We start from the raw sequence: 19,190 nt of genomic DNA on the forward strand, positions 1-19,190 counted from the left end.
AAACAGAGATCTGGGTCTCTGGGGTGGCTTGAGGGGCTCAGCTGCCCTGGAGCAGGGTCTAACCCGCTGCGTGTGCTCTTGCTGCAAAGCCCACGTGCCCCTCCCTGGCCCCATTCCCACCAAGTTGGCCATGTCAAGTGACAGAGGCTCCTAGTGATTTTGAAAGGCCACTGGCCCTTTAAGGATGGGGGGGGGGGAACAGGTGAGGAGGACGGGCGGGCATGCGCCCGTTCCTTTTCACCCTTCCGCCTGGATTCCGAATAGGGTTGTGCGCATGTGCACTTGCGGAAGCGGACGCTGCGTGAAGAGCCAAGCTAGTCATTGACTTTGATTTAACTCCTTCTACGCATGCACGCTGGTTCAACGTCCTCGCCTGCCCTCTTAGCTTGCACATGCGCGTTTTGTGTCCTGTCGAACATGCACAGTAGCTGCCCCGCCCCGTTCCCAGAGTGCCCTGCGCGGTGAAGAAGCGGCGGCCGCAGAGTGGAGGCATTTTGTGTCCGTGATAGCAGCCGCGCGATATACAAGATGGCGGCGGCTGCTGAGTGAAGTACTAGCGGCGGCGGCCGGGATCCGGCGGTGCCAGCTGCGCTCGGATCCCCAGAGACTCCCGGTGCCACTCCCGTATCTCTGGAGCGGGCAGAGAGTGTAGTGGCGCCCGGCCGGGGAGTAGGGCAGAGCCGCGGAGGAGGACGCCCGCCGCAGGGGCCCGGCCTAAGCTGAGCGGCGGGGACCAGATTCCTCCTCCGCTGCCGCCTCCCACTCCTCCTCCCGGGCGGCGCAGAGGCCCCCCAGGCGCCTTGCTCCAGCGTAGGACCCCCGCCTCACTTCCCCTCAGCGCCGGGAGGGCCGCGAGCCGCCCCTCACCATGGCGAGCAGCAGCGGCTCCAAGGCCGAGTTCATCGTCGGGGGTAAATACAAGCTGGTGCGGAAGATCGGGTCGGGCTCGTTCGGGGACATCTATCTGGCCATCAACATCACCAACGGGGAGGTAAGGGCGCCACGTAGCCCCGCAGGGAGCCCCGGGACTCATCCCTTCAGGCAGTCCCCGCCCCGGGGCACGCACCCAGTGACCCTCATCGAGCCGGGGTCCTGTCAGCACTGGGAGCCCAGGCCCCTGCGGTTGGTTTCACCAAGAGATTGGGCGATCAGCGTACCCGCCGGGGTGGTTAGTCCGCTACCAGAGGGAGGCTGGCCCTTCGCAGGAGAAACTTACCTGGTGATAGCACATCGATTCGGGGGATCTCCACTTACCCTAGGGATGGGTGGTAGAGTTAGGAACACCCCCCCCCCCCCCCCCAAAAAAGGGATATGTCCCTTGCCATCAGCAGCGTAGGGGACCGTCTTCCCCTCCCCCAGTCATCCATCCCTTTCCACTTTGAGGGGGCACACACTTACCTGGCACTCAACATATGGGGAGAAACACAGAAGACCCCCCTACTCTTCGGTTTTCTTCTTTTTCCTCTCTCCATCCCACATTTTTCCGAGCCACGAAGAAACAACTCCCATCTCGATTAGTCGTATGGATCTGAAGACTAAACATCTCTAGTCCTATTTCCCTCCCAGGATGGATATTTATGCACAAATCAGCACCGTGTGGATTTTATTTGCAGAGCCTGCTGCTCCTCCGTATTATGGATACTGAGCTAGTGTTGTGAGCTCTAGAAAATTTCCCCATATTCCCAAAATCTACTGCAGCAGAGCTCTGAGTGGGAGTGGAGTGCTGTGGTCCTCCTAAACCCCTGTGCTTGGTGGATGCTCTGATCCCTGTTCCCTCTCACTGCAGGAAGTGGCCGTGAAGTTGGAGTCTCAGAAGGCCAGGCATCCCCAGCTGCTGTACGAGAGCAAACTGTACAAGATTCTGCAAGGCGGAGTTGGCATCCCTCACATAAGGTAAGAGTCAAATAGGCTGTGGGACATCAGTATGGACTCTTGTCCAGGGCATCGTATGATGGGGCTCCATGGTTAGAGAAGGGTTGAGTGTTTTTACTCAGAATTGATTTAGGAGGTGGAATAGTGTGTATACGGTAGAATTAGCAGGATCTCTCCCACCCAGCCTTCCCCATTCCCCCTTACTGCCCTGTTGATTTCAGCCTTTTATGCAGCAATCCCTGAGGAGGGGGAATTCCTGCAGGATTTGTGTTTGGGAGTGTAGGCTGGCTTCCGGGGAGGCAGCATTGGAAATGGCTGCTCTCTTTTGTTGTGTTTTTGTTCCAACATGTCTTCCTTCTCTGCTCAGAAAATGGCGGATGGACGTGACTAACCCTTCCCCCATCTTCTGTTGGGACATGGACATGCTCTGGCATGTACCTCTCTTCCTTCCAGCACATTTGTGTGTCCGGAAGGCTCAGGTCTGCAGAGAACCTCCAGGGGGAATGAAATGGCAGCCCCCTTCTGTTGCCCACAACAGATGCGTCACTGAGCCCTCTAGATACAGTGCCAAGATTATATCCCCTCCTCCCCCCATTCCCTTGTTATGCAGCTTCCTTGTTTCATGCTAATTATGAAAACTTGTTTTAATACATCGGGGAGGCTTAGAACTATTTTTAAGTTTTCTTAGTAGTGAAGCAGACTTGAGAATTGGATTATTGTACTAATACTGGTAGGTCAGCCAGGTGAGCAAGAATAAATCAAAAACTGGTGGGTTCCCCTTATTTCAGTATAGAGATGAACTGAAATTTAACTATCTTTATACAAAAACTTTTTATAAGAGTTGTCACTTTTCAAGAGCTTTCATTAAAAGCGTATCGTATTTAAAATTCTGTGAATTGTGTTTAACATCTGTTTTGTGGTGGGTGTGAAAAAAATCAAAACTATATTGGCTGCATAAACATAACTTAGTGGTTTTGCAAAGGATAGGGTACTAGCAATAGTTAGGATTGGAGGAATTAGATTTTTATCGGTAAATCTTGATAAACATCAGTTTCACCATGTACACACAAACCAATGAAAAAATATTTCCATCAATAATAGAAATTTACAAATAGGCAAAGTGAGAAAAATGCTGCTTGAGAGCATAGTTTGATTTAAGGATATTTACGTTGTATATTTTGAGGTGATGTTGACAGTTTGTGCTTTAATGATTTGAAGTTTTAACTTTTTGAATCTCAACATCTGCTGTCCTCAAATTACTGTTGTCTGATCCCCCAAAATTCCCCGCAACTGTCAAATTTTAAATTGATAAATATAGAAAATGTTTAAAAATCAATTTTAGCCGTCAGTTGTTTAAAAAAAAATTAAAATTGGACTGACAAGCCTAGCTATAGTACATGCTTTGTACCCCTTCTTTTTCTTGTTTAATGTACATAAAGGATATAACCCCACAGATTTTGTAGGACATTTTGACTGGCCTCTGTTATTGTAGGACACATTATTTTGTAAATCTTATTGAATACTAATTAGTTTAATGCTTTCCTTCATTTAAAATAAGGACATTTGTGTGTGCCCCCAGTTATGGCATATGTGCAGTAGATATTACTGCTCATAACTATGTTGCCATAGGCTGTTGTCCTATATATTTAAACCCTTTTCAAAATCAGTATAGCCTTATGTAAGGGTAGAACAAATATAACTGTATGAAGCAAAAAACCTCTAGCTTAAAGTGTGAAACCAGAGCTGCATAGACTATGCAACTTCAGCATCCTTTTCACAGTTTTAAAAAGGAAAGTCTTCCATTGAAGAAAATAATTGAAATTGTCTATTGAAATGCCACTACAGAAATATTTCAGAGTAGTAGCCGTGTTAGTCTGTATCCGCAAAAAGAACAGGAGTACTTGTGGCACCTTAGAGACTAGCAAATGTATTTGAGCATAAGCTTTCGTGGGCTAAAACCCACTTCATTGGATGCAACCGATGAAGTGGGTTTTAGCCCACGAAAGCTTATGCTCAAATACATTTGTTAGTCTCTAAGGTGCCACAAGTACACCTGTTCTTCTTACTACTGAAATAGTTGCACATTAAAACGATGCTAACTTGGAAAAATTGCCAAAGCGAACAGGTACTTAATATTTCACGACCAGTCTGAAAAAGCAGGTATTTTTAGGTAAATGTAAATTGTTTTTCACTTAAATAATAACATACCTATTATGCTACCAACAAGTCCTTAACGTAGTATCGTTTCCATGTAGCAAAAGTGAATTACAGTTCAAAGAGATGTTCCCGGGCTTAATCAGTAATAAACTTACCTATTACTGTTTTTTCCAAGCTGAGATGCTAAAAGTCAACTTAAATAATATTCTTGTATAAAACTTACCTACTGTTTAAAAATAACTAGATTGATATCACTGAAAGAAAAAACTTGTTTTTAGTATCTTTGTAGTTTTTTCTTTGTGCATTTGACAGTATTTTATATATCCCATTTCACTTTGTGTATTGTCAGCAATTTCCCCTTTATTTTGAATGTTTTTTTCCACACAACATAGGGGAATGAACAACTGTTTTAAAGAATAGGAAATGATGGGTAATACTACAAAAAATTGGTCGGGAGATTTGGCAACTGATCTGGTATCTGAAACTACTCAACTCACTCTTTTTTAAAACTGACAGGTTAAGCAATCCCTTAGATAATCCTGACTGACACAGTCTCTGGTCAATTTCACTTTCAGATTCTCACAGTGCTAGTCCTAACCCTCAGTGTTCTGCAAAATGTTGCCTTTCAGAACATCTACCTTCATTTGAAATCCTTCCACAGCACTTCTGCTGGGTTTAAATCTTGGGTGGGGAGGTGGGGGGTATACTCTACCAAAATTTGAATTGACAGTCTATAACCACACGTTTCTACTTTTGGCTGGCATCTTGCTCTATGATATCTGGTGACAGTTGCAGTGAGAACCTAAAATAAAGGCTTCTTATTTTGTGTTTTCTACTTTAACATCAGAGAAGGGCAATAACAATTTGTACAATAAAGTTCTTGTCCACAAACATTAAGCATGATGGAATTTGATTCAGGCCAGATACCTGTGTTGCTGTGAATGAAGATGAATAACCTGACTTACAACATGGAGTGTGTCACTAAAACACCCATCAAGGATATGTACATTGTACAAAGAATTAATTTGTTACCTTGATCCTGGTGATGTCCATACATTGTGCATATTGTGCTTGATTTTTCTCTTTAGACACATGTGATCTGGTACTCTTTAACTGCACTCTTTTCGGGAAAATGTTTGACTTTTATATTTAGTTTAGTTTTCAGTTAAATATTCTGACAGTATACCATGTCAGTACTACAACAGAATGTGTGTAATTGGAACAGTTCGAATAGAATTGAGTTGTGCTCTGCTGGAGGAGAATATTAAGGCAAATTTAATCCTTTTTTCTTCATAAGTCAGGCAAGCTTTAAAACTGTTATAAAACCTTACAGCTGCACTCTATTAAAGTAGTCATAGCAGGAGGCATTGTGATCCAGTGGGTAGGACACTTGACAGGGAATTGAGAGCTCATTCTTGGCTTTGCCACTGGCTTGTTGTGTAACCTTGAAAAAGTCACTCTTTCTGTACTTCAGTTTCCCCATCTGTAAAACCGAGGTAATGCTTTACAAAAGAATTCAAGCTCACGTTTGACAAACTGGGGAAAGTCGAGAGGAGTGCCACAGAACCAATTAAAGTTTCAGAAAACATAACTTTTGAGAAAACATTGAAAAAAATGGGGGTAGTACATCTGGAGAAGAGAAGATTGAGGGGGGGGGACATAAGTCTTCAAATATGTAGAAGGTTGTTACAAAGAGGAGGGAAATAAATTGTTCTCCTTACCCACTGAGGACAGGGCAAGAAACGATGAGCCTAAATTGCAGTAAGGGAGATTTAGGTTAGACATTAGGAAAAACTTTCTAACTGTAAGGGTAGTCAAGCACTGGAACAAATTATGTAGGGAGGTTGTGGTATCTCCGGTAGTTGGAGGCTTTTAAGAACAGGTTAGTCAAACGTATCGGGTGGACAAACTACAGCCTGGGGGCCACATCTAGGCTTTCAGACGTTTTAATCCCGCCCTCGAGCTCCTGCTGGGGAGCGGGATCCGGGGCTTGCCCCACTCCACGCGTGCTGTGGCTCCGCGCGGCTCCCAGAAGTAGCAGTATGTCCCCCCCTCTGCCCCTTACTCATAGGGGCAGGCAGGGGGCTCTGCAAGCTGCCCCTGCCCCAAGTGCCACCCCCACAGTTCCCATTGGCCTGCAACTGCGGCCAATGGGAGCTGCAGGGGTGGCGCCTGTGGACGGGGCAGCACGCAGAGCTGCCTGTCCGTGCCTCTGAGTAGGAGCCAGAGGTGGGACGTGCTGCTGCTTCTGGGAGCTGCTTGAGGTAAGCGCTGTCTGGAGCCTGCACCCCTGACCCCCTCCAGCACCCCAACCCTCTACCCCAGTGCTGATCCCCCTCCCATCTTCCGAACCTCTTGGTCCTACTGTCCTGCACCCCAGAGCCCACACCGCCAGCTTGAGCCCTCACCCCCAGCCCCCTGCTCCAGCCTGGAGCCCCCTCCCACATCCTGAACTCCTCATTTTTGGCCCCACCCCAGGGCCCGCACCCCAACCCCCAACTTCATGAGCATTCGTGGCCCGCCATACAATTTCCATGCTCAGATGTGGCCCTTGGGCCAAAAAGTTTGCCCACCCCTGGTCTAGATAATACTTGGTCCTGCCTCAGTGCAAGGGACTGGATTCGATAACCTATCGAGGTCCCTTCCAGTCCTACATTTCTATGATTCACTGCTGAGACCTGTGTATAAAAACCACTAGATAACACCTTTGTTATGCTGTATCTATACAAGAAATAAAATGGTAAGCCTGAGTTACTAAAGTAAAGATTATGCAGGCTAGCTTCTGAAAAACATGTTGGGCCTTCTTAGGCCTGGTCTGCACTAGAAAATTTGGTTGATTTAAGTGTGTCCATTTGAATGAAAAATCCACACCCCAGAGCGGCATTGTTAAGCCAACCTATGTGCCTGTGTAGACAGTGCTAGGTTGATGGAAAAATTCTTCTGTTCACCTAGCTACCACCTAGGGAGGTGGACTACCTGTGTTGACAGGAGAACCCTTCCTGTTGCCATAGGTAATGTTACACTGAAGTGCTGCACTTAAGTGTAGACATACCCTACACATATCAAAGCAGTAAACACGGAAGTGCAGTTACTAATACTTTTGCAATAAGAGGCAGTCTCTTTTGAATACTCAACTCTCTTGCCCCTTAGATGCAAGCGCAGAAACATGCTTAAATACATCTAGTCATCTTGGTTTTACTGGATCTTCAGATATGTTGAGATAAATTAGCTAAAAAACCCCTTACATGTGTTCATAATTTATAAAGAAGCAAAAGGGCAAAATCCAATTTTAAAATACATTTTTTGAATGTCACCTCAAAGAGCTGAGAGAGCTGACAGTACATGAATCCTCAGCCTTCACTGTAAACAGGACAGGTTGGAGACTTTGCAATCCTTATGTTTAAGATAAACACAAACAGTCAGATTTGGGCAGGAAAGGTTTTGCTTTATGGTGTAAAAGAAATCTTGAAAAAAGGGCACAGCTATTATTCCATACCCCCACCATGCAGACCCCTTCAAATTATTAAGAATTTGAAAATAGTTCTGAGTACAAGGAACTATATAAATGCACTAGTAGTTAAACAATCTAATGTGTGTTCTTGACATGTACATTTATTGTGCAACATGAATTTCATTTTTGGTTTGACAGAAAGAACTTGAATCAAGGTTATACTTCTTTAACTGATTTTTGTGCCCTAAGGCAGCTCTGATGGACTGAATGAAAAGTCCATTCTTCTGGCAGGTTTATTCTGATGGTTCTAGGGCATTATGTCAGTCCCCTTCTTGTACTGTAATGCATTTTCATATGTTACTTTCTTGTTTAATTGATCACATTAATTTGGGGTATTTGACTTTGTACCAGGTTCCTTGGTTCTGGCTGGCTGTATATTTGGCTGGTGGCTTGTTCTGAACTTTATTTCTTGTATTAATTTATTGTAACTTAAATGTCTTTCAAGATGCACCCTCTACATATTTTTAAGTAGGTTTTCTTTGGGTAGAGATTTTTCTTGAGGATTAGTTGTCAGATGAATTGCCAGGATCTGGCTGTATTTGGAATGGGTGATGTATCTGCTCCTTGGTTACAGCTAATCATGTGTAACATATTAAATGTTGCATTTATTTGAGGGCAGAACTAAGGCTGTGGCTACATAAGGCTTGTGTAGACAAGGTATAATAACACATACACTGATAGGTGATAATTAATGGCACTAAAAATATACCATTGGTTCTTTGATGAATTCCAAGGCTACTGAAAACATATGTATTGTGTATATCATAACTTTCCTTCCACCAGGCTTAATATTCAAATCTGTTGTATATTGTACAGGTGTTGAGGCATGTTTATGCCAATTTTCATATTCCTTATTGCAGGGGGAGTGGAGAGAGAAGGTTGAAGCTTCTTACAGCTTCCCACCATCTTCTTGGGAAGCAAATTCTAGAAGACTGTTTATGATTAACCTTATTCTCCTGATATGACCTACAAGGTTTAGAGTAGTCTGCCCTATGTTCTCACTATAGGAGTCTTAATACCCCACTAAGCATATGAAGCTGACTGAAGTGACATTTTAATTTAGTCGTAAGTAGAATCACACCATTTTATGGAGCTATTCAAATTCAACATTTAGCATGGGTCCTTCTTAACTTACAAAATGAGTAAAACCTACTCTAGCATTAAGCCTCAAGAGTGCAATATGGCAGTTAGATGAGTAGTGATGTAAAGGACACTTGAAATTTATTAACTTAAAACCATTCAAATTTATAAATATTATAGCTTATGATAATGCACCCTTCAAACAGTGTCCTGAAACATCTTAAAAATGTTCAAGGATCTTTTGGCTTTACTGTTCACTAGTGTCTCCCATAATAATGGACTATTCAGGGAAACGGTGAAGCTGAGTTACACAAAGTACTGCAGGAAGCACAAAGTAAATTGAAAAAATAAGTACTTAATTATTTATCTATTGTTACTAACAAAATCCTAGGATTACTATTATCAGACTTCTTTTCAAGTGAATGTCCCTTTAAGCAGTGTTTTATACAAGTTAAATATTTTAACTGGTGAGATGCATTCTCAGCTTGGAACTGCTTATTTGAGATCATAAGACAGGGCTTGAAAAACAGACCTGCAGACATGGAGAGGGCACAACTGTAACTTCCATCAGCAGCGCTCTGGTGGGAAAAGTCCAGTTCTTGTGAGTTGCTGGAAGCAGGGAAGGTCCTGTCGGTGAATTCTGTTTCATATTTGTAGGTGTGTGAGACTCCCCTGCCACTTCTTTTCCCTTCCAGCAACTGATGCTTTTCTTTTTGTGACAGAGCCTTTTGACTGACAAAGAAGGTAATCTCTTCTATTGAATAGGGATATCCTCAATCTTTTCCAGATCTTCTTCTATACTTGGTTCTGTCTGCCTCTGCTCACAGCTTTATCTAGCGGAAGCAGATACCAAGGTAGCCACCAGTTTTGTCCATTTCAATATATGTGGCATCCTGTATGCAGTAATTAAACTGACCAGATTTTTGTCGGTTTTTATCCTGCTTGGGAAAGCTGAGCGGCACTAGAGCAATCTAAAGACTTGGGATGAAAGCACTCCATGGGTTCCTCCTTATATTGGAGGATTATCTTTGCAACCAAAAAGGCAGGAAGGCTTAATTTCTATAGAAACATATGTAGAAACAATTTACCAGATGTAGATTTTCTGCCTTAAGCAATTAGTAAAATAGCAAGTCAGTCACTTAGAAGTGCATATGCAGCATAGAGAGTTCTAGTCAATTTAAATGATCAGGCTGCATGCCATTTATGGGAATAAGTAGCACTAGCATACTTTATATATTTGAAATAATCTGTCTTAGTTGTACAAAAGTCACAATATTTTATTTATAGTAACTCTAACTTTCTTATAGAAAGTGTTTAGTTGCTGCTTCTTAATTTAGTACTTGGGTGGCCTAATTTATAACTAACGTTAGTTGCCACAGTGAGTGACATCTGCTAAATATTTCACTTGACTGTACCAGTTATCCCATATTATGTTAATTGCATTTGTATTCCTGACTCTTACTTGGTCAACAATTAACAATTATTTTTCCAGCTTTATGGAAAAGAACATACAAGTCAATATGGAGAAGCTAACACATGTAAATTGTAAAATACTTAGGCAATTCAGTCTCAAATATCTCATGGTGACAGGCTCTATTTTTCTTATATATACTCTGTGCATTACATTAGGAGGGGTTGAATTAGCAAGTGTAAAGAATCCAAACTCTTGGTGCATAGGCATACTTGTTTGCCAGGAAATTTTCCTCCATCTTTAATAGTTGAAAGGTGACAGCCATAATGAAACTGTATATTTGAAACAGAAAGATATTAAGGAACCAGTTGATTGGTGCCAGTCAGAATAATTGTAGGCTAGAGCAGTACAGGATACTGACAAAACATAGGGAACCAAGAAAAATAAATGTGTGTAATGTCCCAGGTAGAGGTATGAAATCCATATGCGTAAGTTGTGCTGGTCTCAATAAGTTATCACTGATATTTTCAAGTAGTCCATTTCATTGGATGTAGTCTGAGATAAAACGCATTTCTATTTGAGTAAACGAGATATAAAGCTGTAGTGATATGTTTGAACCAATAACAGCTTTGTCTGCATTTCCTCATAGACTCAAATGCACTGGTGTGTTTCCCATGTCTAAGATTGCTACTATGGTTACTTTCTGCTTCAGTTTTATTGTATTTAGTAACATGATGTACTTTGTAACTGTCACTAGAGTGCCTTTTATATTGCTTTGAGATTATTCCTTTGCGTCCTTTTTGCTGGTGTTTGAGTTTTACGTTTGTGCCCCAGTTAAGGGTGTATGTTTGAGAACTCTTAGATGGGTATTTATCTGAAGATGTAATGGCTTTTTCTGCTCGAAGTTTTGTGACTGCTGTTTATACTTGCCTAATGATTTGGATTAAGCTCTTACCTGCTGTTTTGTGGAACAGTGAAAGTGATACAACATGGTCTGAAATCAGGCCTAGAATCTCACTGGCTGTTGGGCTAACATAGAAACAAGTGGTTTCATCTACTTCTGCTCCTACACATGGCTTTCTTCCTTCTCCCTCTGTTAAATACTCTAGTGAGTCCTTCCTCATACAAGATTGAATGTACAGGTTATTTTAGGAAGTAACAGTTGACCATAAAGTTACCGCTTTGATAATTGAACAAAATTAGTCTTTTGTTAATAAACTTGCTATTGCTAGTCTAGTTTCTCAAGATCTTCTATATATTAATTTGTCACTGGCCATATTCTTGTAACATGTCTCACTAACATCAAGGTTTTGAAATTGAAAAGTTTCAAAATGTGTTTTTCACGGCCGAGCTATAACGGACGTCACTGACTGTGAAATTTGGTCTTTTGTGTGCTTTTACCTTATACTATACAGAATTAATGGGAGAGACCAGCGTTTCTCAAACTCAGGGTCCCGACCCAGAATGGGGTGGTGTGGAGGGAACAGGGGGGGGTTGCAAGGTTATTGTAAGGGGGTTGTGGCATTGCCACCCTTACTTCTGTGCTGCCTTCAGAGCTGGCTTGCCAGAGAGTGGCAGCTGCTAGCCAAGGGCCCAGCTCCTGAAGGCAGTGCAGAAGTAAGGGTGGCAGTACTGTGACCCCCTTACAATAACCTTGCGACCCCCCCACCCCCATTTTGGGTCAGGACTCCTACAGTTACAACACTGTGAAGTTTTAGATTTTAAATATCTGAAATAATGAAACTTACGATTTTTAAAATCCCATCACCGTAAAATTGGCCAAAATGGACCATGAATTTGGTAGGGCCCTAGTTATAGCCGACTTAAAAGCAGTTGCTGTTTAGAGGGTGATGCCTTGGTGGAACTAAGTACAGTAATTGTGCACCTAGCACTGCGGTATCAACACTTTCATTTGCTTTCCTCAAGGTTAGTCATTTAAAGATATAAAAACCATGGGTTTGCTGAGTAAACACTAAGGTGAATCATGTGACTTGGCAGAATGCCTGCTTGCCCATCTGGGAGCTGCAAACCAAATCCTTTCTCACACCACAGTATCACATGACTTAATTCCCCAGCATAGTGACATAGACATTGACACACAGCACGTTACAAACAAGTTTTCCAACTCTGCCTATGTATGTTACACTGCTTTACTACAGTAAAAATGTGCTAATGCGCATATATGACTGAAAGGTTTGTATATTTTTGCAAGTCTTTGATGCCATGTAAGGTTTTTTTAATTTGAAAGTCTATGTCTTTATCTTAATCAATATCTTTTGAATAGTTCATTTTAATTAATATGAAATTTTCAGCCCATTGGAAAGCAGGGATGCGTACAGGGATGCATACAGTCGTAAATTTAACTGACTACTGCCCCAGCTCTGCAGGCCTAAAACTCTCAAGGCTACCTCAATTTCTGATCTCCCAGATTTCTTACCCCTATAAACAAAGAGTACTTTACTAACTTGAGTGTGGCCTATATCTAGGCTTGGCAGGATTTGATTTTTGATTTGATACTTAAAACATATATTGATATTATTTTAGGTTTTTATCAATTTAAATTTTCAGTTGTGGGAAACTGTGTTTGCGGGACCAGACAATGGGGAGGTCAGACAGTAATTGTTTAATGACAGTAGATGTTGATTCAAAAAGTTAAAGCTTTATAACTGTTAAAAAGTAAATTGTCAACATCACGTCAAAATATACAATGTAAATATCCTTAAAGCAAACTAAGTTCTCAATCATCATTTTTCTTTCTTTGCCTATATGTAAATTTTGATTATCATTGATGAACATGTATTTTCATTAGTGTGTGTGTGTGTGTGGTGAAATCCCATTTATTGACACTTACGGATTAAAAATCGATCATTCCAAGACTACCTGTAAATTCTTAGCCATGCCCTGAAGGAACGACTGTTTAGCTCAGAATGCAAGTTATTTCACAATCAAGAAGCATCATTTTATGCAATCGTGTGTTTGCTAGTAATTTTGCAACCTCTGAGATCTGACCATAGTATGATGAAAAAATTAACACGTTTGTGGATTAATGAGCAAGGATGGGTGAGCATCTGCTGTGCCAAAAACCAGAACATGCACACCAAATTTTTAGGCCGCAGAAAAAATAAATATCTTGTGTGAGGCTGAGTAATCTCTTTGAGGACGTTATATAATATGAATTTTTACAGGCTAGGGATCTCAAAGGACTTACGTATATTCCATCTTTCTTATTAGTGTGTCTAGTGTGAGTGGCTAATAGTGTCTTAAAACAATGTTTTAACTTCTTGACTTCATTCATCCTAAACTTTTTGCCTTGCCTTACTTCCAACACATCCAAAATGTATTGATGCTTCTTGACAGTAAACCTCAATATGAGATTAAAAAAAAAGGGTAATTTCCTGCACTTCCAGATCCAAGGCAAGATCAGCAGTTAATCTCCAAAAGATATCTGGAGAATTTGTAATCTGAGATGCTCAAATAGCATCTCATATCTGGCTAGATCTTTAAATTCCCTTAATTCACCCCAAAACATAAAATTAGGAGTGTATTGTTTAATTCTGCCAGCTGCTGTGGAGCTGGGCCTTTGAGAGAAATCATGTGTAGAGGAGGGGAGAGTTTGTGGCAGGGGTGCACTAGGTAAGGGCCTCTCTTCTTTTTTTTTTTTTTTTTTTTTTTGGTAAAAATCTAATTTTCTCATAACACAAATGGCAATGCTGATTTTACGTCTGTGAAACATTGTTCTTCTACATGCCAGCTAACGTTGATTAAATGAATATAGAAGTATAAAGTTAACTAGACTACTTGCCAGATCTTTCTACGTTGTAAGTATATTTTCCAAGGGTTTGCTTGTGAGAGCCAAGTTTCTGCATTCCTTACTATTAGTTTCCAATAGTAGCAGCTACCAAACAAACCTTGAATGGACAAGATGTAGCCTAACTTTTCTTAATCCCGTTTTTCCTGGAAACATTACAGGAAAATGAAGTTGTTGATTTGCAGTGTTTAGCAAAGCAAACACTGAATATTTCAGATCTCCTTTACCAAACCTTTCAAATTAACTGGTTGTGTGAATAGACCAGAGTTATTTCTGACATGTAACAATTTAAGAAATTAAAGAGGTGGTGAAATACTATAGCATTTTCCAACATAAATTCCTTTTGGTAAGCTGTTGCAGAGCTAGCTTTGCTTTAGGCCATGGAGACTAAATATTACAAGCCTGTTAAGAACTCTTGATAAATACTGAAACCCTTTATTTTAGAATTGGTTCTGAGGACAGGGATTTTTCTGTATTTTAAAAAATCCCCAAACAAAATCTGCCGTAACGGACATAATCCACCCAAAACAGAGTTTGTTTTGGTGGGAGGGAGAATACATTGAGATGTTAGCAAAAATCTAAAAATAGACTGATTTTAGTCTGGGTGAATGATGTTCCTAGTCCACGCCTTGATAACGGTCTATTTAAAAACAAAAAACCTGTGCCTTGTTATGAAAAAATCCTCCCTCTTTCAACAATTCATACACCTCGCTGAGATATACCTGCACGGTTTGGTTGGGGTCAGTTACCCCCCCCCCCCTTTTTTTTTTTTGATAGCAGAAATAGAGCATATTGCTTCCTTGCGTCGTATAATCCTTAATTTAATTTAAATAAAACAGATGGTTGAAATTAGCCTTCACTTTCTAAATTTGAGGTAAACCTAAGCACTTAGTGAAACATGTTTGGGCAGAAGCAGGTGGAGCTATACTCGTGAATCGTCTATTTGTTCATAGCATGTATGAGGGTTGGATGGAGGTATTGAAATGCTTTTCAAAGCAAGTAGGAAACAACTTCTATGGAAGGTCTGCCCAAACGCTTGATCCCTCTAACTATACACCCCCAAAACACACTGACCTCTTATTTCTTACGTTGAATTAAGCAGCTTTTTTTAGTTCTAAACTAATACATTAGCTCCATTGTTAATGTGCTCATTTCCTGTGTTAAGTTTTAAATCATAGAAATGTATGGTTGGAAGGGATCTTGAGAAGTCATCTAATACAGTCCTCCTGTGCTGAGTCAGGGCCAAGAACACCTATATCAGGGATTCTCAACCTTTTTTAAATCCGGTCCCACCTTAGCATTGTTTTTCCTGGACTCCTCCCACCCTACCCCCTAAAATTGTTTTTGAATGAGTGACATTGCATCCTGGTGCTTGCCCCTGTACCCCTAAATTTACTATAATTACTGAACTATTAGAAGATTTGTCACACCCCTAAAAGTTGGACACCCTCCCCAGGTTGAGATGATCTGTCCTAGACCACCCCGACACATTTGTCTAACCCAGGGGTCCCCAATGCGGTGCCCGTGGGCGCCATGGTGTCTAAGTGCGCACATGTACTGGCTGGCGGACAAGCATCTGCCAAAATGCCGCCAAGAAGAAGCATCCTCTGGATGGCGCTGCTTGTCGGGGACATTTCGGCAGATGCTCACCCGCCGCCACGGTCCTCCGTGGCTTGTCGTCTGGCACCCACCAGGCGAAAAAGGTTGGGGACCACTGGTCTAACCTATGCTTAAAAACCTACAGTCATGAGATTTGTTTAAAAACACTTGGATTGCAGGATGATGCATATGTTTTCAGTATGCTTTGCTGCTATTTGACATAAAAGGAATGTGGACTCTGAAATCCTGGGTTCTATTCCAGGTTCTGAAGGGAGTATTCTCAGGTGGCTTCAGACCCTTCTGCCCCGACCTCTCCAGCCTGTCCGTGTTTAGTCTCTGCCCCCTTAGCTCCTCATCCCTCTGCATTCCAGTCAAGTTGTTCCTCCTCCTTCTTCTCCCTAGGTGCCAGCAGGGGGTGCATGGGAAGATCAGTTCCCAATGCATGTTGTGACAGTGGCTCTTGCCAGGTAGAAGGAGCAATAGCAGGAAAGTCTGCTCTACCCCGGCAGCATGCCCATTAGAGAGAGAATCTTTGGAGAATGTAGCTGCCAAACTAGGTGCTGAGACTTTCAGAAACTCCTAACTTGGCCAAATTTCAGTTGCTTATAACTTTACCAGAATTTAACTGTTTGGGTTGAAAATGGTCTTACAATGGACAGTGGTGGGTAACTGTATCTATTTTAGACTGTGCAGGTAGCAATATCTATAATGCAAACAAAATATAGTACTTTTTGAAAGGGAAACTGGAACCTAAAGCTTTCAAGGGGGCCAGGACCAAAGCCAGAGCCCTACTGCTCTTGGGGTGGGGGGTCAAAGCCTAATCGCTTCAGCCCCAGGCAGGGGGTGTAACCTGAGGCCAGCGCCACACCCACCCACCCCTGGAGTCCAGCCCTGGGCCCCAGCAAGAGTAATGTCAGTCCTTGGCAACCCCATTAAAACAGGGTCATGACCCACTTTGGGGTCCTGACCCGCAGTTTGAGAACCGCTACCCTAGATTAAAGAGCCCCTGCACAGGGCTCGGCAACCTTTCAGAAGTGGTGTGCCGAGTCTTCATTTATTCACTCTAATTTAAGGTTTTGCGTGTCAGTAATACATTTTAATGTTTTTAGAAGATCTTTCTATAAGTCTATAACATATAACTAAACTATTGTTGTATGTAAAGTAAATAAGGTTTTTAAAATGTTTAAAAGGCTTCATTTAAAATTAAAATGCAGAGCCCCCGAACCGGTGGCCAGGACCTGGGCAGTGTGAGAGCCACTGAAAATCCGCTCGCGTGCCACCTTCGGCACGCGTGCCATAGATTGCCTACCCCTGCTCTTGCATCTTCTCCCTGTGTATGTACTTTAAGAATGTGATCAATTTGTCTTTTAACCTTCTGTTCCATATAAATTACACTCCCAACCTCACTGTAAGGCATGTTTTTCTGACATTGAATCATTCTTGTGGCTCCTGTCTTAGTCCTTTCAAAGTGTTGACGCCTGCCTGGTGGGGGTCTCGTCAATGCCACGTACAGTGGGGATATTGCCTCCTTAATCCTCCTATTCATATTGGCCCTCTTTAGCTGTAGCATCACACTGGTAGCCTGTGTTCAGTTGGTTACCTACCACAACCTCTAAAGTCCTCTTCACACTCTGCTTTCCAGGATATAGCCCCCAGCCTGTCAGCGTGGCCTCTACTTTGTTCCTAGATGTAGGACAATGCATTTGGCTGTACTGAAACACATGACCTGGATTGATGGAGTCAGTAGTGGTTGAGGACAGAGCAATCTGTGATACCTTACTTTCCTAGAGTCCTCTCCTTAAGTAGGTATTTGCTACAGGGGTTATACAGACATATGGTAGTTGGGGCATAAGTCGGAACTTGATATAGTCTTTCGTTCACCTACCTTTTTTGGGGGGGGGATAGTTATTACTAATGCTATGGCAAGGGTCATATTGGTCAGAGCCCAGAAAAGTTAATCTTATTTTCTTCACTTTGTATGATCGAAGTCTCCAGTGTCTGACTCTGTCCATTGAAAGACCTATGTACAGGGTTACAGTAGTCAACTCTGAAGGTCACAAAAGTATGTTTACTGTGGCTAGGTCCATCTTTGATAAGATGAGGTGCAGTCTCTGGATAGTTAGATGGCAGAAGGTTTTTGTCATGACCATTTTGTCAAGCAGTAATGAGCAAGGAGGACATGTGCTGTAAACTGCTGAATCCTGAGAAGAACCTTTCAAAGCATGTCCTTTTCCTGACTTTCATTCAACCAATTATCTTGATTAGACATTATTTGGAGAGGTGCTAGTTGAACTGGAGAGAAAGCAGTGGTGGTGGTTGTTCCTTCTTGCCTCTCTTCCCTTCCCCTCTCCCCCCAGAAAGATGTTAAACCTGATGGGAGGGAGGTATTTAAGCTTTGTGGGACTTCACGGTTGAGCACTTTCAATGTAGATGAGCCCACTGCCATACTGAGCATTCTGAAGGGAAGAATTGGAGTTATTTTGAAGTGGTCCCATCAACCTCTATTACATCTGGTAGGATAATAGTATGCATTGGTATGAAATACCATAGACACATTAGTAGGAATACTGTGGATGGGAAGAGATCTTCCCTCATTGCTGAAAGAATAGATATGCTTTTTGTAAGTCGTAGCTGCCTCTGCTTTGCTCTGTCATTTTAATTTGGTACACTGGTATTTTTCAAATGTTCTGTCAGAAAGTGGCAGACATCTAGTTGAAGACTGAGAGGGATGTGAGAGTTGCAGGTGGAAACTGACACTCCTTCATTTGAAGTGAAAATTGAAGGCACACCTTATTAAAATACAAACAAAACCTTTTTGCTCAATGTCCTATGAAAGTGGAGTGATTTTCCGGAAACTAGGGTGACTCAGTAAGTTGCTACAGAGCTTTTTGTTGCTGCTTGCTTTACAAAAAGGTATTCTATTTAATAATAAAAAATTAAACTGTATCCAGCTTGTAAAGGCCAGCTGCCAGTCGGTTGTTTTTAGTCAGTGCTTTTGGTGGTTAATAAGAGAATGGGAGTTAACATAGTTAAAGGCCAGCGTTATGTACTGCTTTCTGGAAATCAATGGCAGGGAGAACAAAATGGAGCTGATCCAATTAAGACCTAAACAAAATTAATATTATAAAAGAAATGCATCATTGCCACTAATCTACATCAAAGTAAATTACTGTCACAAAAATACTCCATGTCTAGCAGTAGCCAGGGCTTGCTTATAAATACTGAACACTGTAAAACAGTCTAGTTAATTGGATTTGTGCATCAACAATCTCAATTGTTATTTTGAAGTGGGAAAACGTATTACTTGGCATCTTCTAGAAAATATTAACTGGCTACCTCTAATACTACAGATTGTTAGTTTATCTTAAACAGAATGATAACTTAGACATCTCTGCTTTATTACAGGTGGTATGGTCAAGAGAAAGATTATAATGTTCTAGTTATGGATCTTCTGGGACCCAGCCTTGAAGACCTCTTCAACTTCTGTTCCCGCAGGTTCACAATGAAAACAGTACTTATGTTAGCAGACCAGGTATGTGAAACTTAAATTCGCATTGTAAGGAAAATGAAGCAAATAGTTCTCCTTTTAAGTATGTCAGAATGTGTGCAACTCAGTACTCCAAATACTCAAGTGACTATTTGACCCACATAGAAGCAAAAAATAGGAACAGTGATAGTGGCAGTTTCGTGGTATAGTAGAGCATAAGATTAGCATTGTAGAGAACTAAGAATGCAACACAAATATTAGTATT

At 41.8% G+C, this 19,190-nt stretch overlaps 1 protein-coding gene across 13 annotated transcripts in view; it reads left to right on the forward strand.

Moving 5' to 3' along the window:
• Positions 1–262: 262 nt before the first annotated feature.
• Positions 263–19,190, forward strand: part of CSNK1A1 (casein kinase 1 alpha 1) — a 52,114-nt gene continuing 33,186 nt past the window's right edge. For 8 of the 13 annotated variants that reach the window (XM_065554924.1, XM_065554923.1, XM_065554926.1 and 5 more), the window contains exons 1-3: positions 447–991; positions 1,787–1,893; positions 18,844–18,970. In XM_065554924.1, coding sequence (XP_065410996.1) covers positions 869–991; positions 1,787–1,893; positions 18,844–18,970 — 357 coding nt within the window. In that variant the 5' untranslated portion in view covers positions 447–868. Of the gene's footprint in view, positions 992–1,786; positions 1,894–18,843; positions 18,971–19,190 lie in introns of all 13 variants that reach the window. The other 5 variants (XM_008179557.4, XM_065554932.1, XM_008179559.4 and 2 more) reach the window with 4 other exon arrangements.

Source organism: Chrysemys picta, chromosome 8 (genome assembly GCF_011386835.1).
Source record: "Chrysemys picta bellii isolate R12L10 chromosome 8, ASM1138683v2, whole genome shotgun sequence".
Lineage (NCBI taxonomy): Eukaryota > Metazoa > Chordata > Testudines > Emydidae > Chrysemys > Chrysemys picta.